Source organism: Rhincodon typus, chromosome 23, assembly GCF_021869965.1.
Source record: "Rhincodon typus isolate 14 chromosome 23, sRhiTyp1.1, whole genome shotgun sequence".
NCBI classification, from domain to species: domain Eukaryota; kingdom Metazoa; phylum Chordata; class Chondrichthyes; order Orectolobiformes; family Rhincodontidae; genus Rhincodon; species Rhincodon typus.
The window spans coordinates 16,330,267-16,357,741 of record NC_063354.1 but is presented as its reverse complement, the minus strand read 5'-3'; the positions used below and the strand labels follow the sequence as shown (position 1 = coordinate 16,357,741).

At 39.5% G+C, this 27,475-nt stretch overlaps 1 protein-coding gene across 1 annotated transcript; it reads right to left on the bottom strand.

The window, feature by feature from the left end:
* On the bottom strand, positions 1-14,637 carry LOC109939089 (fatty acid-binding protein 1, liver-like). Its single transcript, XM_020537378.2, has 4 exons — positions 14,530-14,637; positions 9,472-9,644; positions 3,263-3,355; positions 1-252 (listed from the first exon to the last, which is right to left on the bottom strand). Exons 1-4 carry the CDS (start codon positions 14,594-14,596, stop codon positions 202-204), a joined length of 384 nt encoding a protein of 127 aa, XP_020392967.1. The 5' UTR covers positions 14,597-14,637; the 3' UTR covers positions 1-201.
* Positions 14,638-27,475: the final 12,838 nt, after the last annotated feature.

The window sequence follows — 27,475 nt, the reverse complement described above, 5'->3', positions numbered from 1 at the left end:
AGGGATTTTCATAGGTTGACTGTAAGTGTTTATTCCAAATTTAATCTAGATACAGAATGAAAAAATATTACTTTATAAAGAAATATGCAAGTAATAATTCATTCACAGCTATTAATCTAATTCCATTGCTTTCATTTCAATTATACAAATTTGACACAGTGCGGTATCGGCTTCATTGTGTTCAAATCCGTTTTGTACACTTTAAATTCTTTTCCTAATTTTCTTTGCAGTAATTTCTCCATTGGTCAGAGTCTAAAAGAAATGAGACAAAGAATAGAAGTTAATCTCTTCAAATGGACGTTTTACATTCACCTTAAGAAAGTATCCTAATTTAGGCTAATCAAGGGCAAAACTAGAATGTGTTGACTTGTCGTTAGTTGACAGCATCTAAAAAGAGGAAAAACTGGGTTAATATTTCAGTATATACTCTTCAGCAGGTTGATTTATTGAACTATAAAAAAGAATGGGATGGAAAACAAGAACAGTTCCAAAACAAATGGCGAGGATTCTACAATATCTAAGAATAAAAGAATCCAGAGATTTTTTTTCTATTGATATGCAGAAGTTATTGAGGGTTCATAATCTCATTTCATAGTGAATGCCCTTTGGCCAATTCCCATCCATATTACCTTTATTCACATTATTTCAAATTTTGCAATATGTAAAGTTAATGCAAAAAAGATTTGTATAGAAATGATTAAAATAAATATTTTAAGTATGCAAAAGTAGATACCTTGCATTAGGTAGCATTTTGATTTCGGTGTTAATTCAGTTAGTGAGGAAAACTGAAAGGGAACATTTTATTATGATTGAAGAATCTCAGAAGACCCATATGATAAATCATGAAATTGCATGAGACGGTTTAAGGTTAATATACTAGCTGGTGAAAATGATAAATCCTGTAGGATTTAATTATACCTCTTACACTGCTATAAATGTGTGCAATCTTGAAGACTAAGAGTTGTGGACAATAGCACAATAGCAAAGCTTGTATTTATACAATGCAGTTAATCTAGTAAAATCTTCCAGAGAATGCAAAATGAGCTGAAGATTTGTCATTGAGGGATTTTAAAATTGGTGGAAAAACGCTTAATCGGACATAAACATTTGAAGAAATGTCATAAAGGAGAAGAGAAAGAAAAGGTAGAATAGTGGAATGGTTTCAAGATGGAATTTTACATTTTTTCCCCTTTATTCTTTCACGGGATAAGGACATTGCTGGCCAGGCAGCATTTATTGCCCATCCCTAATTTCCCAGAGGGCAGTTAAGAGTCAGCCACATTGCTGTGGATCTGGAGTCACATGTAGTCCAGATCAGGTAAGGATGGCAGTTTCCTTCCCCAAAGGACATGAGTGAACCAGACAGGTTTTTCCAACAATTGACAATGGATTCATGGTTATCATTAGATTCTTAATTCCAGATATTTATTGAATTCAAATTCCACCATCTGCCATAGCAGGATTCGTACCTGAGTCTCCAGAATGTTATCTGGGTCTCTGGATTAACAGTCCATCAATAATACCACTAGGCCATCACCTCCCCTTAATGACTTTTAATGATGTGATGATAAATGATATTTAAAATTTAAAATGGAAAAAAAAAGTATTTCTAAAGAGGCAAAACAGAGTTTTTGTTTGGAGAGAATTTTGGTTGCTGACAGGCAAAATTCTTGGGAGGCTGGTTTGTTTTAAGGACTGGACCTTTTCAGCATTGGGCCAAAAGGAGGTTTCCAGAAACTAAACTCTCCCCAGGCAACCTGTCAGCTCAAGCCCACCACAAAATCCGAATTGTCTGGGCCTAACGCTGGTTTGGAAATAAATTTCCAAGGAAACCCTAACCTCTGCAGCATAGGGTGGGGGAGGGAAGAGATAATATGGTGACAGTGACCCCCAATCCTAGCCTTCCTGGCCTAGACTAACAAAATTAAAATTAAACTTCCTCTTTGTCTATCCAGCCAGCAGTTAATACCAGGCGTCATGCAACCTCTACCGGTTAGACCCCAGGGAGTGCCAATGGCCAATGTGGTGATGGCAATCGCACAGAAAACTTTTTTTGTTCATGGCACGTGACAGTTGCCAGCAAGACCAGCAAGTTTTGTCCATCCTTCATTGCCCTTGAACTGAGTGGCTTGCTTGACCATTTTGGAGGAAAGTTAAGAGTCAACCAGATTACATGGAGGCCAGATCAGGTAAGGATGTCAGATTTCTTTCCTTAAAGGACACTAGTGAAGCAGATGGTTTTTATGATTATTGATGATTATTTAATTGTAATTCTGAATGTTATTAATTGAATTTAAATTCTGTTAATTGTGATGATGGGATTTGAACCAATGTCCCTACAGCATTAAGTGGAGCCTCTGGATTACTAAACCAGTGGCATTATCACCCTGGCACCACATCTCCCCCTATTGTTTTATTACCCTGGTACCACATCTCCCCCTATTGTTTTATCACCCTGGTACCACATCTCCCCCTATTGTTTTATTTTTTTTTACAGACTGGAGGCATGAAGACTCAGCTGAAAACACAATTCAAGACAGCTTGGTATATGTACTTTTGCAATAGATATTGGAGAACAGTAGAGTGTAATTAGTCTTTCATGGCCATTTTCTAAAGACAAGATAGATTAGAATTGCCCTGTTAAATCTGAAGAACTTGCCTACATGTGGCATTTTCCCTAATATTTATACATCAACCAAAGTGGCTACAGAAGCTCTTTCATTAATTAGGTATTAGTTTGTGTACAATTGTGTACATTTAATAGGCTGGTCATATTGTCTGTAACCTTTCATTTGGAAATATATCATTGTTGAGCCAGTTAGGGAATTGAAACATGTCAAAGTTTACAACCTTTGATCCTACACTAATGCATTGCCTTATGTGAAGTAATTTGAGGCATTCATCATAATGTTTTGCTGATGAGTAGCCTTTATATAATTTGTGTTCTGGTTCAGTAACTAGAATAATAGCATCACTTATTTAGTTTAAAATCACAGAGTGAGCTCAACTGGTATTTTATTCTATTTTGGTTTTTGAAATACACACCTTGATTATGTGCACACGTACTCACTTAAAACATCAATACAGGAAATAAGTAAATTAAACTCAAGAACTGTATATTCAAGTCTGGATTTTGAAAGAAGTTTCCAGAAACCTAATGTAATCAGAATTCCTGGCACTCACAGAATTGTGCCATTGATAAGTTTTTGAGCAATCCCAAAAAACAGCTTCAATGGTGGTGCCAATAATAACAGTAACTTACTTCAATCATTTTGTCTCCACTCAACTCCATAGCTGCAGTCAGTCCATCCATTGTGATAACAAGCTTATTCTCACCTTCCAGCTTTGCCAAAGCCTAAAAGCAACAGCAGGATAATATAAAGTTTCTTCAACAGATTAAATTTTTTAAAAAATGTCCTCAATGTTGTCAATCCTCTACAAGTAATTACTAAATTAATCACTAGTGCGGATAATCCTCTGGCAAATGCTAGCAGATGGATATCTGTGCAGGCAAGTGTGAGTTGATGCACTTTGGATCTAAAAATGATAGAACAGAGTACATGCTAAATGATGAATGGCTAAACAGCAGAGGTCCAAATAGCTTTCAAACTCAATGTACATATATCAGTACGTATATGTAAAGTACAGAAAATAATCTAAAATATTTGTGGAATAGTAGCTTTTATATCGATAGGATCAGACTACAAGAAGATGGAAGTTGTACTACACCTATACAATGTCATGGTTACATCACACCTGGAGCACTGTGCTCTGGGCAATTTCTGGCACGATACAATTAGAAGGATATACTGGTTTTCGGAGGAGATTTAGCAGAATAGTACCTGGACACCAAAACTTAAATCACATGCAGATATTGCAGAAATAATGTTGTATTTCTTGGAAGCTAGGGGTTAAGGTATGATTTGATCAAGCTTTTCAAGATAACCAAGGGAACTGAAAGAGCAATTATTTTAACTAGTTGGCAAGTCTAGGTCTAGGAACTACAGCCTAAAAATCAGATCTAGGTCCAAGCAATTAAGAAACTCTTGTGCACGCCAAGTATGGAACTTTCTTTCACAAATAGCAATTGATGGCAGGTCAATAATTAATTTTAACTCAGAGATTGATAGATTATTGTTAATTAAACATGATGAAGGAGTATTATGCAGAGGTTGAATTAGATGGAGATAGGTCAAGGATGATGGATCAGCCATGATCTAAATGAGTTCAGAGCGATCACAAGAGGCCGAGTGACTTTCTGCTCTTCCTATCTTCCTCCCTATGAGGGCAGTATTGTCTGATGGGATGCTTTTCTTTTATCCTCAAATTTGACAGCACACATTAAAACCTTTGCACTTAGGATGCAGCTCAGGTTCGGTGCCTGAATCATAAGTGCACAGAGTTTGCTGTGGCCTGAGACTGATTCTGAAGGTTTCGGATCAGAGGCTAAAATGTTCAAGAGTCTTTCCAGACCTGGCATTTTTCCAGTATGTTGTAGCACTCTGACACTTTTCTGAAGACGCAGCCCTACGACGATGTTGATTTTTTTTAAAAAAAGAGAATGTTTCATTTTGCAACCATGACATGACATGACTGTCTGTTGCTCTAGCAAAGACTTTTAAAATCTCTGGACAGTGAAGGGGGTCAGGTTACAGGCTCTGCTCAGCAGCTCAGGATACAAAACAGTGAAATGAAAGGAGATGAAAAAATTATGTCTTTTATAATGTCTATTTATTACTGATTTTCATTCAGCAAGATGAGTCAAGTTGCTATTCTGCATTTCAGTTCTACCTATATTTAATTTTGTCTGCTCAATAGGAGGTTGTCTGGATGCCTGTCTATTGAGGAACATAGGCTGATATGACCACTGGTCAATACAGTAGGAGTGAACAGGAGGGAGATGTTTGCTGATCTGTAGGTGCACAAAGATGTTTGGAGGATATAACACACAATATATGTTACACTCATTTTCAATATTTTCCTTAGATTTATGGTCAGTTTCAGTACATTAGAACATAGAACAGTACAGCACAGGAACAGGCCCTTCGGCCCACCATCCCTCTATTTCCTGCCTGTTCATTTGTCTGTCTAAATACCTCTTAAACTTCGTTAATGTATTTGCTTCTACCATTTCCCCTGGCAGCATCTTTCAGAAAGCTTCCACATTCTGTGTAAAAGAACTTGCCATGCACATTTCCTTTTAACTTTGCCCCTCTCATCTTAAACTTATGCCCTCTAGTGGTTGACATTTCCACCCTGGGAGAAAGACTCCAAATATCCACCTCTTCCATGTCTCTCATAATTTTATATACTTCTATCAGGTCGCCCTCTCAGCCTCCAACACTCCGGTGAAAACAATACAAGTTCATCCAAACTCTCCTTTCAGCTAATTTACTCCGATCCAGGCAACATCCTGGTAAACCTCTTCTGCATCATCTCCAAAGCCTCCACATCCTTCCTTTAGTGTGGTGACTAGAAGTGTACTCAATACGCCAAATATGGCCGAACTAAACATGACTTGCCACCCTTTATACTGAATGCCTGACTAATGAAGACAAGCATGCTGTATGCCTTCTTTACCACCTTCTCCACATGTGTTGCCACTTTCAGGGAGTTACGGTCTTACGTTCAAGATGCCTCTGTATATCAATGCTCCTAAGGGTCCTGCTGTTATCTGTATGCTTTACTCTTGCATTTATCCTTTCAAAGTGCATCACTTCACACTAGTCCGGATTAAACTCCATATGACGGTTCTCCCCAACATTCCAACTGATCTTATATCCCGCTATATCCTCTGATAATCATCCTCAATATCCACAACTCCACTAATTTTTGTGTTGTCTGCAAACTTCCTAGTCAGACCAGCTACATTTTTGTCTATGTTGTTTATATTACAAACAACAGAAGTCCCAGACCTGATCATTCCGGAACACCACTGGTCACAAACCTCGAGTTGGAAAAACAGCACTCACAACTGCCCTCTGTGTTCTATGACCAAGCCAATTTTGTATCCAATTTGCCAACTTACCATGGATTCCACGCGACTTAATCTTCTGGACCAGCCTACCATGAGGGACCTCATCAAATGTTTTGGTAAAGTCCATTTAGAGAACATCAACTGTCCTATCCTCATCAATCATCTACTTCACTTCCTCAAAAAAGTTTGAGAAACAAGACCTCCCCCGCACAAAGCCATGCTGACTATCCATAATAAGTCCATTCTTTTCCAAATGCAAGTAAATCCTGTCCCTAAGAATCTTCTCCAATAATTTCTCTGCCACTGATGTAAGGCTCACCAGCCTATAATTTCCAGGGTTATCTCCATTGCCCTTCTCAGACAAAGGAAAAGCATTTGTTGTTCTCCAGTCTTGTGGGAACTCGTCTGTGGCTAAAAGGGATACAAAGATCTCTGTCAAGGCCCCAGTAATCTCCTCCCTTGCCTCTCTCAGTATCTTGGGTTAGATCCCATCAGGCCCTGGGAACTTATCCACCCTAATGATTTTCAACAAACCCAACACCTCCTCCTACATCTGCCAAATAATTGCCAAAAGATAAGCCAGTTAAATTATTTCAATAACTCCTGAAGATAAATATAGTATAGTGCCTCATTCTCTGGTAAAGTCGGTTATTTTTCAAATTCTTCTCTGGTCAGAGAATCTACAAATACAATTTTCTTTTAGAAAGGGGTGCTTTGGTACTATAGAGGACGCAGTTTGAGGCTGTCACTTTATTTTTGATGCTGCTTCATTGTAATCAATGATCATATGACATTTATAGTGCACACATTGTCTCAAAAAAAATTCCACCTTAAGTGTGGAGGTGTGCATAAAAAAAAGGAGACACTTCCCCTTGTGTGAAAGTCAGGTTTTTTCCCGCATGTGATTATATTCTTCTCAGCTCATTTCATTTGCACGCACAGGTAAACCATTGAATTGTGTGGAAGAAGTTTGGAGGACTGCTGGGACCTTTTGGAGCTCAACATACAGGTGCCAAATTTAAAAGGCACTTCACTTTCTACAGCCCCAAACCATCACTCAATCTCTGCTCATCAACCCTATCCACCCCCTGGAGATGTCAGACATCAGGCAAAAAACAACACTATGCTTTAACAATGCCCCCTCCAGGCTAACCATGAGAAGTTCCTTTCCCTACAAATGGCAGCAAGGTTCACTCTGACTGACAAAGACTGACTGGACGGAGCTGGCTGCAGAGGGCAGTGTCCTTGGGTAGCTCAAGAGAACCTGGCTCCAGTGCCACAAGAGGAGGAATGCTCTCCTGCGCTCTACCAGGGTAAGTGCCACTATCCACTCAATGCTTTAGACTCCCAAGTGAGGTAGCATTGTAAGGTGCCCATTGCGCAGGACTGTCACCCAGGAGGTTGGGTCTCTATCAGGCAACTCTTGTTCAATCAATGTCTGTGACTTCAATGTAGTGCCATTGGCATCACAGTGGTACTCCCTCTCACACATCTGCCAGGGTTCACATGAAAACATAAACCCTCCTGCAACATTCAGTGCTCATGCTCCATCGGGTCACTGGCCTATCATCATAAATAGGAAAATGTACACATCTGGTAACACTTCACCAAAGGCTTGCATGGGTCGAGGACACAAGTACAAACATTGGTCTTTTGTGTTGAGTCTCATTTTCAGTCAGCCCCCATGTGCCAGCCCAGATTAGGTTTGCCAGGATCAGCCAATATGCCTGTCCCACTTGGGCAGGCTTGATGGTTCAGTAAGATTTCATCTCTAACATGAGGTATTTAACAACAGCAAACCAGACTGCATATGACTGCATATGAATTTGACTTCTTATGAGTGGATCATCAGGAATAGGCTTCAATCTAACACCAAACATTTTTTTCAAAATAACACCTTGTTATGAAGGAGATAATTAACTGAATATGTTTATAAATCACCACAGCTTGGAAGAAAGAATCTATCCTGCCTAGCTTCAAGCCTTTATATCAGCAGATTCATAATAACACGTGTTTCCCATTTTTGGCCTTACATTGCTTCCGTGAGTGTAACTCCAGTGGGCTGAGATGTAATGAATGTTTGTAACATTTTAATAAATATAAAACAGATAGCTGACCAGCCTGAGAAGGTTCTGAGAACTCCATTGCAAAATATTAACCCAGCATTAGGAAACAGAATCTTTTGCCTCCTGCCCAGTTAAGCTCTTAACCCCGATTCCTTCCCACTTTTAAAATCTGTGGGACAATTCAGAAAATTCTACCCACAGTACTTTTATGGTCAATTGTGGATCATGGCTGAGCCAGAAGGTTTCAAGTTCCATGACAGAGGCTTAGGCTCAAAATCTAGGTTGAAATTCCAATGCAGCACTGTGGGAGAGCTGCATCACAACAGTGACTTTCATAAGAGCTTTATCAGCTGTGAAATGCTTCAAAACTGTTTAGTATTGGTTTGTCTGTTCAGATAAGCTCATGCCAGACCTCAGAGTATTTCTTCAAACAGTATTTATTAATATTATATACATGATGATCATGCAGCAGATATCTCTGCCCAAAGCTGATCTAGTTCCAACTTTCTAGGAGAATCTTTGTCACTGTTGAAAGTGTCATTTTTCCTAATGAGATATTTAACCAAACCAAAAACCCAATTGCTTCCCAGGTGCCAGTAAATCAATCTAATTTGTCCTATTTTGAAGATGATCTCGGAAATTCTTCCCAGGGTCTTGGCCAATATTTCTCTCTCAACCAACATCACTTAAAATCAATTATCTGGTCATTACTTCATTGATATTTATGGAAAATTGCTGTGTGTAAATTGGCTGCTGCATTTCCTTCAATAAATCAGGGGTTACACATTAGCTGTGCTGTGGAATATTCACAAATCATGAAAAAAAAGGCACATAATCCCAAATTTTTCCTCCCTACTTTTGGACATCATTATGAAAGTTTGTCGAATTACAAAATAGCATCATCCTCAAAAGACTACGGTTCCCTTAGTTTTATTCAATATAAATTTTTAAGCAGGACTTTTCAAAAAAAATTCTGTCAATTTTAGAATACATTTTCAGGCCTTATAATTGCACTGAAGATTTTAAATGGAAAGTTATATACCAAAGGACTGCTGTGTATAATAGAGAGAGATCACACAAAGACAAATAGTCATGCCTGCTCAAGAACAAGTGAAAGACATAGTTTCAGAAATGGATGACCAAATACAATTCAAAACTCTTTCCCCAGATTTGTTTGAATCACTGGAATATCATTCATGAAATGCAACTGAACAGGGTGAAGTAATGTTACACCAAATTTTACTCAATTATTATAGAGGTTCATGGAAACAAAGTCAACATGTATTTTTAAAAATTTGTCAGTGGTTTTGTACCTTTTCGAGAGTCTCACACAGAAATTTGCACCTGGACCATTGATCATTAAAAGGAGAACACTAAAAGCCCATTTTAAAAAGTTCTTATGCTTCTACAAAAACTGAGCAATCTTACCTTGACTCTATGCCCTGTGAATGATACAAACTCACTTTCTTGTCCAATAGTGAATTCATTGGTAATTGCTTTGCTGCCATAATTGTAAATAGCTTGAAACGAATTCCCATTTTGAGTAAGTTCAATAACTCTGCCGAGGTCTTTATATTTCTGAATTATATTATCTGAAAGTCCTAGTAAAGAAATACAAATGCATAAAAAAAATCAAATTTTTATCCAAGGTAAAAGAAAAACCTTTTCAGATCTCCTAATCATTTGTGCTCAAGTAAAGGCCTACACAGAATTTGCAACATGAACTAAATTTATTTAGCTCTGCGATTTACCACTACCACAGGATAATTTTCTATTTTCTGTTAAATCACAGGAGATCATAAATTCGAAAGTATGGAGGCACAGAGTCACTCTACAATGCTCCAGCACAGTTTTTACTGGCTGAACATAAGAAATAGGTGAAGTAGGCCATTCGGCTCCTCATGTCATGAGTGATCTGCCCCACGCCTCAACTCTTCTTTATTGGCAGCTCTGCATAGTTGTCAATTCCCTGATATTTCAAAAATTTATCTCCTCTTTATATGTTTTCAGTGATCTAGCCTCCACAAGTCTCTGTGTAAAGAATTCCAGACATACACAACCCTCTGGGAGAATTCCTGTGTGTCCCAATTTTAAATGTATGCTCTCTCATCCTGAACTATGACACCTGGTTCGAGACTCCCCCAGTAACGGAGACATTTTTTTCCAATGTTTACTCTGTCAAAGCTCCCTCAGGCTATTGTGTATAAAGCATTTGATCTTTTGATAAAATCACCCCCCATTCATCTAAACCCTAATGAATAAAGGCCTAACCTGTTCAGCTATTCTTGATAAGTCCACTCCTTCACCTCAGGAATCAGCCTAATGAATCTCTTTTGAACTGCCTCCAATACCAGTATATCCTTTCATAACTACGGAATCAAAAACTGTACACAATACTCCAGGTGCGGCCTCACCAATACTGTGTAGAGTTGAAACAGCACTTCCCTAACGTTAAACTCCATATGCCCAGCAATAAAGGCCAAAATTCCATTTGTTTCTTAATTAGCTGCTGCACTTGCATCTCAACATGTTGTATTTAATGTATAAGAACACCCAGGCCCCTCTGTATTGTTGCTTATTGAAGTATCTCTTCATTTAAGTAATAGTCTGGCTTTTAATTCTTCCTACCAACATTTATGACTTCACATTCTGCTGTTAAACTCCATCTGCCAAGTCTTGTTCACTCACTCAACCTATCTATATCCCCCTGCAGATTCCTTATGCCCCTATCACAACATGCCCTCCCACCTATTTTTGTATCATCGTCAAATTTGAATACATTACATTCTGCCCCTCCTCCCACTCATTAATATAGATAGTAAATAATTAAAGCCCTTGTGGCATCCCACTAGTTACACCATTCCAATCTGAAAAAGATCCATTAATCCTGACGCTGCCTTCTGTTTGTTAACCAGTTCTCAATACATGCTAATACATTAACCCCAATACTGTGAACTCCTATCTTGTACAAAAACCTTTTATGTGGAACCTTATTGAGCCTTTTGAAAGTTTAAATGCACTACAATCTAGTAGTTCCCCTTTATCAATTCTGCTTGCAATATCGTCAAAGAACTCAAGCAAATTTGTCAAACATGATTTCCATTCACAAACCATGCTGACTCTGTTTGATTGTGTTAAGCTTTTCTAAATGTCCTGCTATTTCTTCCTTAATAATGGACTGCAGCATTTTCCCAATGACAGATGTCAAGCTAAATACCTATAGATTTTTGCTTTCTGTCTCCATCCCTTCTTGCATGCAGTGTCACATTAACTGGTTTCCAATCTGCAGGAACGTTCATAGAATCAAATGAGTTCTGGAATATCTTGACCAATACTTCCACCGTCTCTGCAACCACTTCCTTTAAACCTTGGATTCAGGCCATCAGGTCCTGGCAATTATTGCCTTTCGTCCCATTAGTTCATCAAATCCTTTGACCTCCGTGACAGAGACTGTGTCAAGATCTTTCCTCTAATTAGCACCTTGTTTATCTGTTATCGTAAGGGTGTATTATTACTAAATGATCCTCCACCATGAAGACCATTGGATTACCTGCCATTTCCTTGCTCCTTATTACTAATTACTTAATTGCATCTTCCATAATTCAGCTATTCATGTTTTATGCACCCACACAAGCTCTTGCTGTTTGTTTTTATACGTTTTGCCAAAGTACTTTCGTGATCAAATAATTTTCTTTCTCTCTTAGCTTTTCAGTCATCTGCTGCTGGTTCCTAAACAAAATCCCAATCCTCAGGCCTGCCCTGCCTCTAGGTTTCTCTGCTTAAATGCCTTAGTTTCTGACAGAATATTCTTCTTGATCACATTTGTTAACCACAGGTGGTTCCTCGTTCTTTTAAACCAGAGTAATTTTTTTTTGCTGACCGTTATGAAATATCTGCTTAAATGTCTGTCACTGCTCATTCACTACCTTTCCCCTTAATCTCTTTTCCCAGCCCTCAAAAGAAAAATCTTTCTTCATACATCTGTAATTGCCCTTACATAGTTTGAGAACATTGGTTTAAGGCCCAAGTTGTTCTCCCTCAAGCTGAATTTGAAATACTACCTTATTGTGATTGCTGCCCCTAGAGTATTCTTAACCATGAGATCTCTTATCAATCTTACCCTATTACACATTACTCGCTTTAAAAATGCCTGGGGAGGTTCTGCTTCATACTGTAATAAAATCACTCTGGAAATTCATCTTCCATGTTACCCTTGTCCGTCTAACTTATCCAGCCAACATGCAAATGTACACCAATTTGCATGTGGTTCAGGTAGTAATAGAGAGATTATCATCTTTTTGGTTCTGCCTTTTGATGTATTCCCAGTATGCTTGTAATCCCTCATCCAGAACCTCTTTCCTAGTCCTATCAGTGTTATTGATACCAAATGGACTGCAACAACTGGATTCTTCCACTCACACTCCAAGTTCCTCTTCAGCCCACAAGAGATGTCCTGCATCTTGGCACCATTGAGTGTCATATTGAAATGCTCATAGATCATGTGCCTGGTGACGTGAAACTACTAATTTGTTTTACAAGTGCCAAACAGATTGATGAAGGTCACTTACTAAAAACAAGCACAGCTGCAAACGTTTAAATAGGCTTGAAATTTGAGTCACATTTTGTTTAGCCACAGTTGTCACTCTTAACGTTGCCTGATATTGACTGTCCCTGTGCATTATCCAAGAAGAATGAAAGGGTAAGTAAGCAGATATATGTAAAAATGGTGGGCACGCATGCACTTCCCTGTTAAAGTTTACAATGAGCTGTTTTATGGAAACTAAAGCTTGTTTTGCTTCAGTTCTACACAGCACCAAACTGGCACAACATTTCGGATAAGGTACAAAACTATGTTTAGAACTGTGATCAGATCAAATTTAATTCCTACACTATGTGCATATTACAAAACACAAAGCCACACTGTTGACCTTAGCCTATCATCAGGCTCTATTTCATTCCTATAATTCCAAGCATTTAATTTATTTCCGTTATAAGGACCTTCCATGATTCCATAGCTAGGAAGAAAATAGTTTGTTTGTGTCTTTGGAAAGGCAGAGAGGTGGGGAGGTACATTAATACCCTTTGATTTATCAGCAACAACACCAGTTTCTATCATTTTTAAAAGGTTTATCCCACATAAACATAGATGGATTCACTTTCTTTAAATCTCCCACAAGCCAACTTTTCCAATTGATCATCCTTGATTAACATCACCCAAAGGCAGTGCTACTCTGTAATGCTGTTAGGAATTACATGGCATTGACATCTTCCTCAAACTTTCCCACTTGTCCTAAAGCATCCATTCTGTATTTCTTCTTAATATTGTTGTTTGAGTGCAGGACCGTGCCACAGAAACTAACCCGGATCTGGCCATTCGTACGCTGCTACGACTTTGCACTGCAACATGCTATACCATTGGTAAAAGTGACACGGTTGTTAAGTACTTTTATGATTTAACAGTGGCATACTATAAAAGGTTTACACCATTTGCAAACTATTGAGAAACAGAAAAAATCTTCTGTGATCACTAACTGGGGAAATCAAACTGGTAAGCGAGAATTAAAAATTATTCATTTTTATGAAAAACACATAAAAAGCTGAAATGTGAAAAATAAACTATATTGTGATGTGGTACACTGTTATCATTAAGCTGACAGACAAATCTAGCATTAAGTCAGATTTGCACACAGAACGTGAAAATGGGTGGTTAACATTCAAGCAGTCAAAGACAAAGAAAGTAAGTGGATGTAATTGGAGGGAATTAAAAAACAAATTGCAAGAAAGGATTGAAGAATTGAGCAGAAAGATCAGGGTTCTGATCAGACTTTTCCTTTTTTGGCACTTCACCACAAGCCAGGGACCATAATGTAAAATGTCAAGGAATAAAAAGCTCATTGGAGTATAATTCATACTTAATCCTTTGATAGATCATTTGTTGAAAAATCTTACAGAATCTTGAAGAAAGTGAAGTAGCGTGCTCAGATTCCCTTTCATTTTGTTTTCTGATAGGCGTCCTTTTGCTCAAAACCCTCACTGCACTAAGAACAACACACACATTTCAGCAACAAAACCAGAAATCACTGGAAAAGCTCAGCAGGGCTGGCAGCATCCGTGGAGAGAAATCAGTTAATGTTTCAGGCCCAACAACCCTTCCTCATTTCAGCTTCTGGTTACCTTCATTTAATTATATTATTCTACAAATTAACATTTACACATCTGCTAAGTAATACAGATCATTTTGCCAATTGAAAAATGTATTTGCAGAATTGTCCTATTGGTTTGGTTTCTAAACCATTTCAATGAAAGTTGCAGAAAGATAAAATGTGGCACAGATCTTTCACTAAGATGAGTGAACTGGTGTTCAACCACACTGCTTTACCCTAACTGGGACTGATTTTAAGTAGGTAATGCTTTTGTATCAATTTATTGACACTGAACATAAAGCCATATAAAAGCAAAAGAACAGAAGTTGCAGGTTAAACTTACCGAGAGCTTTCATGAGCTGCTCAAAGTTTTCTTGACTCTCCAATTCGTACTTTCCACTGAATGCCATTTAGAATCTATTGCTGCAATGTAGGGAAGACTTGATTCTGGGGAACATTGAAAGCTCTTACAGCTGCCTTCAAACTAATTTTCAAAAAAAAACACAACTAGCAACTCCTTGAAAATTAATATAGTCACATACTACCAACAATCGAGCACTTGAACCTGTAAATAACGTGGTAATTTTCTGTTTATACAGGATTACCAGTGGTAACCCAGGGGACTGGCAATGGAAAAACAATGCAGCTGAGGCTTGTTTTTGAACAAAAGTAGTGAAAGAAACGTCACTATTTATAATGTGCCTATAATTATAATATATTCTATCTGAGGATTATTACCTGAACTTTTGGGCTTTGTGGTAAAAATTAGGTAAAGGTTACATAGATGCTTTCAGAGTTAGTTACCAGTAACCCAAAGATTGCTTAGCTGCTTCTAATGACTCTTAACATTGGATCTTCCATACAGTATTTTAATACGGATACAACAAACAACTATTTTCTCCAGCTTCCAAATACCTATTGTTCCACATGGGAACTTTAAAAACACTTGTATTTGTGCCACACTGCAGCCCTACTTCACTCAATGCAAAATCCAAATGATGTGCAGTCACTTTCTAGTGATACTCTCACACCTTTTGCGCCATCAGCAATGTGGTTCCCAAAGTAAATTTTAAACTATGTGTGGTAGGGACTCCAAAACTCTTCTGGAGTGACACACAGCCAATACTTTAAACTTCCACCATTGTTCCATATTTTCCAGTGACAATGTAATGGCATTATTTATATTTGCAATCTTGGTCTTATACGAAATTGTAATTATTGATTACTTATATCACTGTCAAGTGTCAATAGCAACCATATTGTAAAGTCTATTGCTCATTTCTGCTCTCTTGCTATGTTCATTTACATGACACAACAACATATTTAATAATATATCATTCGGTAACTCTCTGATTAGGTAGAATGTGTTGTGAAGTAATTAGCTTGATTGTTGCATGTACATAAAGAGAAACAGCATGCCATCGAGAGGTTCTAACTAGTAATTTTAGGTTAAACTTCGATAGGAATTCACAAAATGCAACATAAATTGCCCAGAGGATCTTAAGGCGCTGTGATGAGTAATTCTGTTTAAGCTTTATTAAGACTTCAACATGAACCCTCCTCATAGGCTTTATGTGAGAAGAATGTTCAACTTGATGAATATTTTCCCTTATGTAATGACTAAGCTTTCACAAGTATACACAAGGTTTTTAAAAATATTCACAGAGAGTACAGTAAAACCATTTTTCTTTAAAGCTTTGGTAACATACAAAGTTTACATTATTAATGGTAAAAGAAATAAGTGGTCTTAAGGCTAAAGTAAAGGTTAATTGAAAAATGTTTTTGGTCTCAGTTTTGGAAGAGCAACGAGTGTATCTTGGTCTGCAACAAGTGAACACTAATTCCCATGTGTAAACCTCCAGCACAAATATATAGAAACATTAGAACTCAGTCTTCTCTGACTGAATTGTCTCTCTCAAATCCAGACTGCATCACCGGAATAAAAACAGAGAGTGTTGGAAATACTCAGCAGGTCCTGGCAATGTCTGTGGAGACTTGCGTGTGTCTGTCTTGTGTCGAGATCACGTGTGTGCATTTGTGGTGGTGGTGGTGGGGGTGAAGGTAGGAGAAGTGTGCAAAATGGAGTCAGGCTCACTGGCTGCTGAGTACCTAACTGAGCTCATTAAAAGGGCTGCCAACAATCTCTGGGACCTTATCCCAGTTGTTCCCTTAGATTTTGGGGCCTCAGACATCAACCCTCACACACACGATTCCGCCGTCCCCACGCCAAATAATTCACCACCCTGTGATTACTTATAACACACTTGCCAACTTGGTACCACCCCATAAAAACTGTTCTGAAGTGCTGAAAAGTCATATCAGATCAGACTGGACGTTGGGGTCGAGTTGCACTGTAACACTGCAACTACAGTAACACTAACTTCGGAGAGAGAAGAACAGATGGCGTCAAATCTACCGAGTTTCTCTAGCACTTCATTTTTTGTGAAGATTTCCAGCATCTGTAGTATTTTGCTTGAATATCAAGCCATTCCCATCCCACCCATTGGCTCGAAGGGCAGCATGGTAGCTCAGTGGGGAGCACTGCTGCTTCACAATGCCAGGGACCAGGGTTTGATTCCAGTCTTGGGTGACTGTCTGTGTGGAGTCTGCACATTCTCCCCGTGTCTACGTGGGTTTCCTCAGGGTGCTCCAGTTTCTTGCCACAGTCCAAAGATGTGCAGGTTAGGTGGATTGGCCAGGCTATATTGCCCAAAGTGTGCAGGCCAGGTGGATTCGCTGTGGGAAATGCAGGTACAGAGATATTGGAAGGTGGGCAAAGTGTCTGGATGGGATCCTCAAGGGGGTCAATATGGGATAAATAGCCTGTCCCCACATTGTAGGGATCCTATGATTATGCTCTAACACTCTGTATGTAACTCAAGTCTCCAACTTGAGCAGACCGCAAGAATCTTGTTGAGATGGAATAAAATGGTCTAACTTTATTATAGTCTTCACTGTACTTAAAAAAAAATCCTATCCATGAAAGGCCGTTCCAAACTTTTAAATCTTAATTCCTTATAAAATCAACCTGATTTATACTCATGAGCCTACAAAACAGCTAATCTTTAAATAACCTCTTTGAATTGTCAGATTATCCCCCACTGAGATAATTTTTCATTGTGGAAAGCTGGCAAGCAAGAATACAGACATAATTATAACCCCTGGGAAATGTCAACAACTGGATAATGTAGCTGCAAGATGGGCTACTTTTTTTTTTCCAACTCTCACTGACACAGGGTGTCTTTTTTTTTAAATTAAATGGCTGGGGATTTAAATAACATCACAGCTCAACAGTTCTACGGACTTTATCTACCCTTCACAAGCATTTCGGTCTAGTCTAGGAAAAAACTGAGTCCTACCCATTGTGTTAATGCTCTTGCCAATGCCAAAATGGGATCTATTTGAACTCTGTATTGAAGTCGAGTGACCTCCACTAGAGTTTGAGCTTTCCTCGTATGAGTCAAGTCCCACGTATCTTCCGCAAGTAGCATTAATTAGATGCATCAAATGGTGAAGCAGACCTTCTGAATCTAGGTTTCACCCACCCTTTTGTAAAGTTTATGGAGTCTCCAGGACTCTGCAAAAAATCCAGCCCGTATTTTAGTCAAAACAACTTCTTCAGAACTGAAGGCAAGCTGAAGAAGGGTCTAGGCCCGAAACATCAGCCTTCCTGCTCCTCTGATGCTGCTTGGCCTGTTGTGTTCATCCAGCTCTACACCTTGTTATCTCAGATTCTCCAGCATCTGCAGTTCCTACTATCTCTGAAGTCAAAACATGATTTGCTTTATATGATTGAAAGGGGAGGGGGAGGCATGACAAAGAGAGAAGGTGTGAAATGGAGTAGTGCAGGAGAATTGAGATTAAGTGGCCAAGATACTGTGGAACAAAAGCCAATGAGAGCATGGTAATGGCTCTATTACAGAAGCAAAATATTTTTCCAGTGTGTGAATGAGAGAACAATGAACTTCTCAGTCCAAAAGCAAAATAAAACCCACAACAAACAGGATTCAGACTTGCCCAAATGAAAAAAAAAGATCATAATGGGAGACAGATTTCATGGTCTGACATTGTTGAGCTAAGTATTGTGCCAGAGGGCTGTGAAGTACTTCATTGGAAGCTAAGGTTGAGCTTCACTGGAACACTGCAACAGGTCATGGATAGAAATGAGAGTGAGAGAGCAAGGTGGTGAATGAAAATAGCAAACATACCAGAAGGTTGGGTCATGCTTGCAGATCAAGAGTTGATGCTGATGAAGGGTCTAGGCCCGAAACGTCAGCCTTTCTGCTCCTATGATGCTGCTTAGCCTTCTGTGTTCATCCAGCTCTGCACCTTGTTGTCTTAGATATTACACCTCCTGTGATTCCAGGGGAAGGTGCTGTGGAAAGGGAATGGGATGTTCAGGATGATTACAGAGTGGACCAGGATGGCATTGTGGAAATAATCCCTTTTTGAAGGCTGACAGAAGAACTTGGCAAAAGGTTTGGGGAGGAAGTATGTTCGATGCTGGAGGTGAAAGATCACAGGATTCCAGTTCAAGTGTCATCTCAGAAATTTAAATTCTGATTTGGAACTCCAGTCTATCAAGTACCCCATTTCATTTCTAAAGTCAGGTTTCTTCCTTGGAGGACTTCAGGTTTTCTGAGCTACCCCACACACTGAACAATTTGAAACACCCAGGTGATTCTTTTTAGAATACTAGGATTCAGGAAATAAAAAAGTCCAAAAAGTTCAGAGAAATTCATATACAATGAAGAAACACTGTCCTTTCACAAACACTTACCCAGTAGTCTTTCTGCTACTGATTTAACGGCTAGGATCTCACATTAATACCTCAGCTTGTACTAGATAGAAACGAAGAGTGAAGGAGAGCATGTTAGGAACAGCATAAGGCATACCAAAACAAAAGGTATAAACCTGGTGAAGCAACAAAACAGGACAACTTGCATACCAAACAGCAAAAGCAGGTGATAGACAGAGTTAAGTGATTCCACAACTAATGGATCAGATATAAGTCTCTGCAATCCTGCCCCATCTAATTGTGAATGATAGTGTACAATTTTGTAACCCAATGAAGGAGGCTCCACAAGTATCTCCATCCTCAATGATGGCACAGCCCAGCACATCAGGACATAGGATAACGCTGGACCATTTGCAAAAATCTTCAGTCAGAAATGCTGTATGGATGATCTTTCTCCGCCTCCTTCAGAGGTTACTGGCAGCACAGATGCCAGTCTTCAGCTAATTTGATTCACTCCATGTGATATCAAGAATCAGGTGGAGGCATGTGAAACTGCAAAGGCTGCTGCTACTCACAGCATTTAGCAATAGTCTTGAAGACTTCTGCTCCAGAACTTACCATGCTTCTAGTCAGGCTGTTCCAGCTACAACACTGGTATCTATCTGACAATATGGAAAAATTGCCCAGATAGGTCCTGTACACAAAAAGCAGGATAAATCCAACCCAGTCAAATACTATCCCATCTACTCTTGATCATTAGTAAAGTGATGGAAAGCACCAGCACTAACCTGCTCAGTGACATCCAGTTTGGGTTCCTCCAGGGCCACTCAGCCCAAGCTCATCACAGCCTTACTTCAAACATGGACAAGAGCTGAATCGTTGAGGGGAGGTGAATGTGACAGTCCTGGGCATCAAGGCCACATTTGACTTAGTATGGCATCAAGGTTACCACTGACTATAAACAGAACTAGCCATATAAATACTACGGCTACAACAAGAAGTCAGAGGCTAGGAGTCCCACAGCAAGTTACTCAGCTCATGATTCCCCAAAGCCTGCCCACCACCTATACGGGACAAGGTGTGATAGTATACTCCCCACTTGTCTGGATGAATGCAGCTCAAATAATAAAAGGTGAACAAGACTTCACCTAATGAAGGAACAGTGCTCAGAAAGCTTGTGACTTCAAATAAGCCTGTTGGACTATAACCTGGTGTCATGTGACTGCTGACCTTGTCCACCCCAGTCTAACATTGTTGCCATGATGTGAAGGTGCCAATAATCAGAAAGCTTGGCACCATCCAAGACAAAGTAGCCTGTTTGATTGGCACCACATCCACAAACATTCACTCCTTCCACACTTGTGGCACAGTGGCAGTATCCCTATCTTTCAGCCAGGAGATCCCGGTTCAAGTCCAACTTATTCCAGAGATGTGTAATAAAATCTCTGAACAGGTTGATTAGAAAATAATTTTTTCACCACTCCCTCCACTACCAATGCACAGTGTGCACCATCTACAAAATGAACTACAGAAATTCACCAAGCCTCCTTCGACATCACCACCCAAACACATGCCTATTTACATCAAGAAAGATAAAGGCTTTAGACGTATGTGACCTGCTAGATCCCCTCTAAGCCACTCACCATCCTGACTTGGAAATATAATCACCTTTCCTGCATCGTCACTAGGTCAAAATCCTGGAATTCCCTCCCTAACACTATTATGGATCTATTGGAATTTGGACTTCGGTGGTTCAACGTGGCAGCTCACCACCATCTTTTCAGGGCAACTAGGGCTGGGCAATAAGCCAAAAATATATGATTCAGCCAGCAGTGCCCACATCCAATGAATGAATAAAAACAAGTGCTTTGACATCAATGAGTGACGTAAGTATTAGTCTTGGTGGTAAGGATAACAACCATAAACCGAAGAATCTTTTAACTATGGTAAATAATCTCCTTGAAAAGCAGGCTTTCAGTAATTTTGCCATGAATTCTTTTTCAAGGAAATTTGCTTTAGAACGAACTGTTACAACTGAATGGACCTTCTCCAATGGATTTGGATGAAGTCTTATCTGCGATAAATACTTTTAATGTAGGCAAACTATAATGTAGAAAGGATTGTGATCATTAACACAGAGATGATAAGGTGTAGAGCTGGTCTCGACCCGAAACGTCAGCCTTCCTGCTCCTCTGATGCTGCTTGGCCTGCTGTGTTCATCCAGCTCTACACCTTGTTATGTCAGATTCTCCAGCATCGGCAGTTCCTACTGTCTCTGATCATTAACACATCTTTGTTAGCCTCTCTTCATGCTCACTTGGAACAATCATTCAATCCGGAGATCAGTGAAACCTGTTCTGTGCACTCCATTGTCTTGAAATCTATTCTGATGAAATCAGGGTCAAAGAAGATCGAACGCAAACACCACACGAAGATGAAAGATTTTTAATTCTGTTCACAATGTCCTCAGCAGGTAACTGCCTTAACTAATCAATCGCGGATTATAGCTACTGCCTATTAATTTAGAAGAATTACGGAATCTCGAAGCGATTGTAACTCTGATTGACACAAGCAATAAAATAGTCTCTTTTATTCCCTCACCAGTCAACTCCAGCACATCGTGCCTTTCAAACTCACCTCCTGGATGGGCAGCTAAATAAACTTCCCAAAGCTGGTGGTGATCGTGGATATGTAGTGGGATCGGAAGTTGACCCTGCCTTCCTGAGCAGGCTAATGCAGATGAGGAGCGGATCAGGATGTGAAACGACCCTATTACAAGTTTTCCTTTTGAAAAAAAAAAGCAATTTTCCTTGCGGAGCTTGGAAGAATGGACGTTATATTGCTAGAAACGGATCTGACAAGGAAAGTTTAGATTTTTCACTGATCTGTACACACATCCAACCCCTCCCTCCTTGTGATCCACTGGATCCCACTTCTCCATGCTGGCCTGAATGAAGGATGGGTTGACAGCCAAGGAACGCACCCACTTTGACCACCCTAGGCAGGTAGTAGGCCAGTGCCATGTTACCAAGGCCCAGCCTTGTACTGTATTTATCCCTTCTAGTGTGGTGCTAGGATTCAACAGTACACAAACCCTATTGTGAAGCTGACAAAGTGGCAAACTGCATGCTAAAGTTTCCAAAAAAAAAGTGCTACATTCATTGAAAGGTGTTTTTGTCCAATTTTGATTTAGTTATGTGTCATAAAACTCAGGCAAAGTTAAGTCACTCAGACTAATGTGGATTATTAAGGAAAGTCAGCACAGATTTGCTCAAAAATAATTATGGTCAGCTGACTTTGTTATATTTATGGATGAAGTAAAAGAGGTGTAATGATTTTTATTGCAGTTGCGTCTTTGGTGAGGTGCCCTTAATAGGAATAGCTCATAGAATAACAGGCAGAGTAGTTACATAGCCACCTTTCTACCTAAGTGACAACAAACAGAGTAATGGTGAAATGATTTTCAGACTGGAAGAAAGATCAGATGCAGTGGCAAAGCAGCACTGAATTAACAATCCTGAGATCCAGGCTAAACTCCAGGGAATGGATTCAAATCGCACCACAGCAGATAGTGCAGTATGAATCAATGAAAGCTGGCCTGACAGTGACTATGTGAACATTAGTGAATATGATCGGTTTTTACAGCAATTAATAAGGGCGTGCGTGTGGAGGGTACAATATCATAATTTGCACATCACAGTACTGGCACGATTTGTTATTTGTCAGAAGAATGTGAAACAAGCAGAGACACAGTTTGGTGACATACACGTGCATGGTGAAATTTAATGCTGTGGGTATAAAGTAACACATTTCAGCAGGAAGGATGATGAGATGGAATATATAATAAAGGACACAATTTTAAAGGGGATGCAGGAAAAGATGGCCCCAAGGATAGATGTAATCACAGTGAAGGGAGAAAGAAAGTTAATAAAACAGACAGGATCTGGGCTCTATAAATAGGGCTATAACAGTACAAAAGCACAATAGTTATATTGAATGTTTATGATACATTGGTTCAGCTTTAACAGGAGTATCATGCCCATCTCTGGGCACCAACATTAGGAACAATATCAAGACCTTAGTCATGTTATAGAAATGTTTGACAAGATGGTACCAGGGATATTGGCCTTCTGTAAGTTGGATTGCTTGAGAAACTGGTGCCATACTCCACAAAGAACATTTGTTCGAAGTATTCAAAACTGACAGCATACTTAGAGAGTAACTATTTCCATTGGTGGCAAGGTCAAAAAAACAATGACACTGATTTAAGATGATGGCAGAAGAAATAACTACAACATGAGGAAGATGTTTGATGTGGAGTGAGTTGTTAGAACTTGGACTGCATTGCCCAAGAGCCTGGTGGAGCTGGATTTATTCATGATTTTCAAATGAGATTTGGATAATTATCAAGAGGAAAAAATTGTGAGGGTTACATGTAAAGGTGAAGAAGTAGGACCTGGTAAATTACTTTTGCTGATAACCTGCAGAGATACTGAATCAGATCATTTCTGTGGGCAAGTCCAAGTTGCGTCAGCTTTTTTGGAGTGTTTGTCACAGTGAGGCTTCTTGCCATACATTACCAAAGCTTGCCTCATTAACACATCCCATGACATCTCTGACCTAATTTCCATCCGCTCTTATCACACACCATTCCACCATTCCCAGGACAAGTTGTCACTCAGCAGATGCCTGCTGGAAGAATGGCACCCTTTGTACCCACACCATCTTTATAAGCCCATGGTCCACCCGGTGCAGCACTGTCAGTGCAGAGCTGCCCACCACATTTCTGATATTTATCCTGGATTTGGCAGATAGGGAGAATTTGACACCTAGTTTCACTAGCAGGGTCCTGGAAGTCCTGCTGGATGGGCTAGTGCCTCAACAGGAGTCTTCTTCCTCCCCCAGGATGGAGAAGAGACCAGGACACCAGACCAAATCAACCTGGACCTTGGATGCCACCCAGGTTAAAGCAGTCTCAGTCATCTGGAGGAATACAGAACAATGGAGGAAGGTGGTCAATTACCCCGGGAGAAGTGGAGAAGGTCAAGGCTACCATCTTTTCTCCGATACTTCACTATCACTGCTACTGTACTCCCCTCTTGCCAAAGCTCATGTTCTAACACAAACGACTGCCTTCAACAGCTTCCCTCATTCACTGTCACACTCATTAACATCACTAAGCCTGCATATCCTCTATGCTGCCAATTTGCCCCTTCACAACACCACACTCACAGCAAAAGTAATAGTTTTGCCATCAACATTCACCTGCTGTAATCTCTGCCACTCTCATATTTCAGAGGAATGAACAGACCACAACAGGGTAAAAAAATTCAAGATGGTTGATGGGCTGTCCAACATCTAGTTTCTCACCCCCTTACATTGAGAGGATTTAGAACTCGCCCAAGCAGAGCTGGGACAGGCATTAGAGGATGTGCTTGATTTACTACTTAGGAATCTCTGAGCAAAGGTTATTTCCTTTGACTTTGAGGCCATGACAAGTTTCCTGACTTTGTCCGCATTAAGTGGCAAGACAAGACCGCAGTAGTGTGTGCTTGGTATCTCTGGTTAAAGGGGCACAGTGCAAAAGGCAAAGATGCTGTGAGCATCCAGGGAGGTTCGGAGTGCGTGCTTTGAGAGCAAGTGAAGAACCCGGAGATGTAGCCTGGTCCTGTCCACGAGCCCTAAGCACAGCGTTCTTCCCGCAGCATTACAACAATAGTTGCCGATGCAGCACTGAAGGAGTGGCAGGGAATTCAATCCCACGTGTTGCATGCAACAGGTAGCGCCACCAGTTTGGGCACTGGATCTTGGAACTCCAATGTCACTGGATGGACTGCAGTGCATCCATGAGGCTAAGGGTTATGTGGATAGCAAATTTTTTTTTTGTTTTTAAAAGAATTGGTCACTCCACGGCTCAAGGAAGTGCAATCTGAAGGGGAATAGGTGACCACCAGCCAGAAGGGAGGAAGAGTGTGCTTTGCCCAAGAACAGATTGTGAGTGACTGTTCCTCAGGCGAGTACAGCCAGAGCCCAACTGCCATAGGAGGAGGTATGTGTGTATGTGTGCGGGTTTGAGAAAGAGGGCCAAAAAACAGTATTACCTAAATGGAGGACAAGTGCAGAATTTTGAGGAACAGAGGGATCTAGGTGTTCTGGTCTACGAGCCATATAAAATTAATATACAGGCACAACACAAATCAAGGCGGCCAATGGAGTTTTATCCTTTCTTTAAAAAAAACACTGAACATAAAATTTAGGAAGTTGTGCTTTAGTTACACAAGGCATCGATTAGATCACATCTCACATACTGTTTGTAGTTTTGGTCCCCTTAATTACAGAAAGGTACAAATGCACTGGAGGCTGTTCAGAGGTGGTTTATGAGATTAATTACCCAGAATGAGCAGGTTGCCTTTTCAGTATACATTGGAGTGGTCTCCACTTGAGCTTAGAAGAGGCTTAACTTGAAGTGTATAAAAATTCTGAGTGATCTCGACAAGATGGATGTGGAAATGCTGCTGCCACCTATGGGTCAATCCAGAATAAAGGAATACAACTTTAAAATCAGATCACCCTTTTAGGGCAGATAAGGAGAATTTCTTTCAAGTGTATTGTAGCTTTTGAACTTGCTGCCTCAGAAATTGGTAGAGGTGTATCATTAATTTTTTTTTTTAAAAAGGCAGAACAGATTATTGTTCAGGAATCAATCCAATGTTAATCAGGGGTGTAAGCAGAATTTGAAACAAACCATTACCTTACTGAATGGTGGAGGAGGTTTGAGAAGGCAAGTGGTCTACTTCTGTTGGCAGCACAACTTGTTTTTGTATTCATTCTCTCTACGTATAAAGCTCATGTGCTTTGACAGCCATTGTCTCAAAGATTATGCACATGCATCTCAAGGGCCCTCTCTCCCTCACAAACTTTAGAACTATGCTATTAAGTTTCTATTGCCTCTCCTGTAAAAAAATTATATTACCTAACATTTCAACTCTATTCATTCTATTAGCCTATATCCTACTGCAGTCAATTTTTATCATCCTTACTGTTTGCCATAGTAAGACCAATATTAATACGTGTCAGAATTATACTCTATTCCAATATTCATGTCATCTAAATGCAAACAAAAATGCAAAATGACCCTAGCACTAAGCCAGAGAACTACATTCTATCAATCATTCTCCAATCTGAAAAATTACCATTTACCTCAACTTAGTTTCCCTTAAGCCAATTTTTGATGCTGACTCTCCTACTCCCGGAGCCTCAACTTTGTTACATTGCTTTTTAAGTGGTATGTTGTCAAACTTTAAAATACATATTATTAACATCCATTAATTATTTTTGAAAAATCAACATTAATCTGATTGTTACTTCAAATTCAGTCAAGTGCCATGTGCTTTTATAAGACCTTGCTGACTATCTATAATTAAATACCAATTTTTTTCCCTCTTAATTACTGTTTCTAAAACCTTATTCACATCTGATGTTAAACTAACTGATCTACAGTTACTCATTGCTGGCTGTCCCTTTATTCCAGGATGTTATCTGCTCAAGGTTGCAGCTTTCCCACTGTGAAACTTCAAGTAACTGAGCAAGCCAATTCTCCACCCACAGATCTTTTTAGTTACTGGGACTCCCCCTTGCACTTTTTTTAAAAAAAAAACATTTGTCATTCTCCAGCCTGCTACCCTATATTTAAGGAAGATTATGTCAAGCCCTTCTGCTTTCTTCCCTCTCCCTGCCATCTCTCACTTCCTTCCTCTTCTATTGCCCCACTTTATAGTGTATAACAAAATATTTTTGAAAAAGTAACAAGCAAATTAAATCAGTATCAAGTGCCTCCACTCACTAATGACAGAATTTGTTCTACAAATTGACCATTCAATAAAATGTTGTTTCTACAAACTAATTTATAAAACTTCTCTACATTTACCCTGTAAGTCAGGCGGTTGCTTCCATTTATATTGTTCTTGCCTTTATGAAAAGCAGATTATCAAAGTTGGAAAATAAAACAAAACTGCTTTTACAATTACCAGAATCAATTTGTGCCTTAGTCATTTGAATTGCTGTACTGCAGCTCGAAGACTGCTGGGTGTCACCATCCTTTCAATTAGTTGAAGTCAGAAAGTATTTCATTTAGTTACAGCCATAGGACAGGTTCAGGCTGCTAGTGAATGGAAATGCACATTTGCTATGTCCTGTGACACCACGGGACAGAAGAAATATTCCTTTTGTGGGAAACTAAACAAAGACAATTGTAAATATTTGTAAATTTGAATTTTCAGCCTTCAAATTTCATAAGCAATCGCTTAGCATCAAATGAAGTTAGTGTAATAATAAAATCAAATTTACATACATATCACACTGAAGTTTAAAATCACGATTTGCTGCATGTTCATAACCCACTGCATACAAAAGAGTTTACTCAAAATGCCTGTGGAAATTAAATTTGGTCCATAATAACTTGATTCCAGGACATTCTGCACTAAAGCAAGAAGCTCCTTCTTCTCAAGTTGAAACTACAGCTCCCTACATTAAGTTAACCTAAACAAGGATA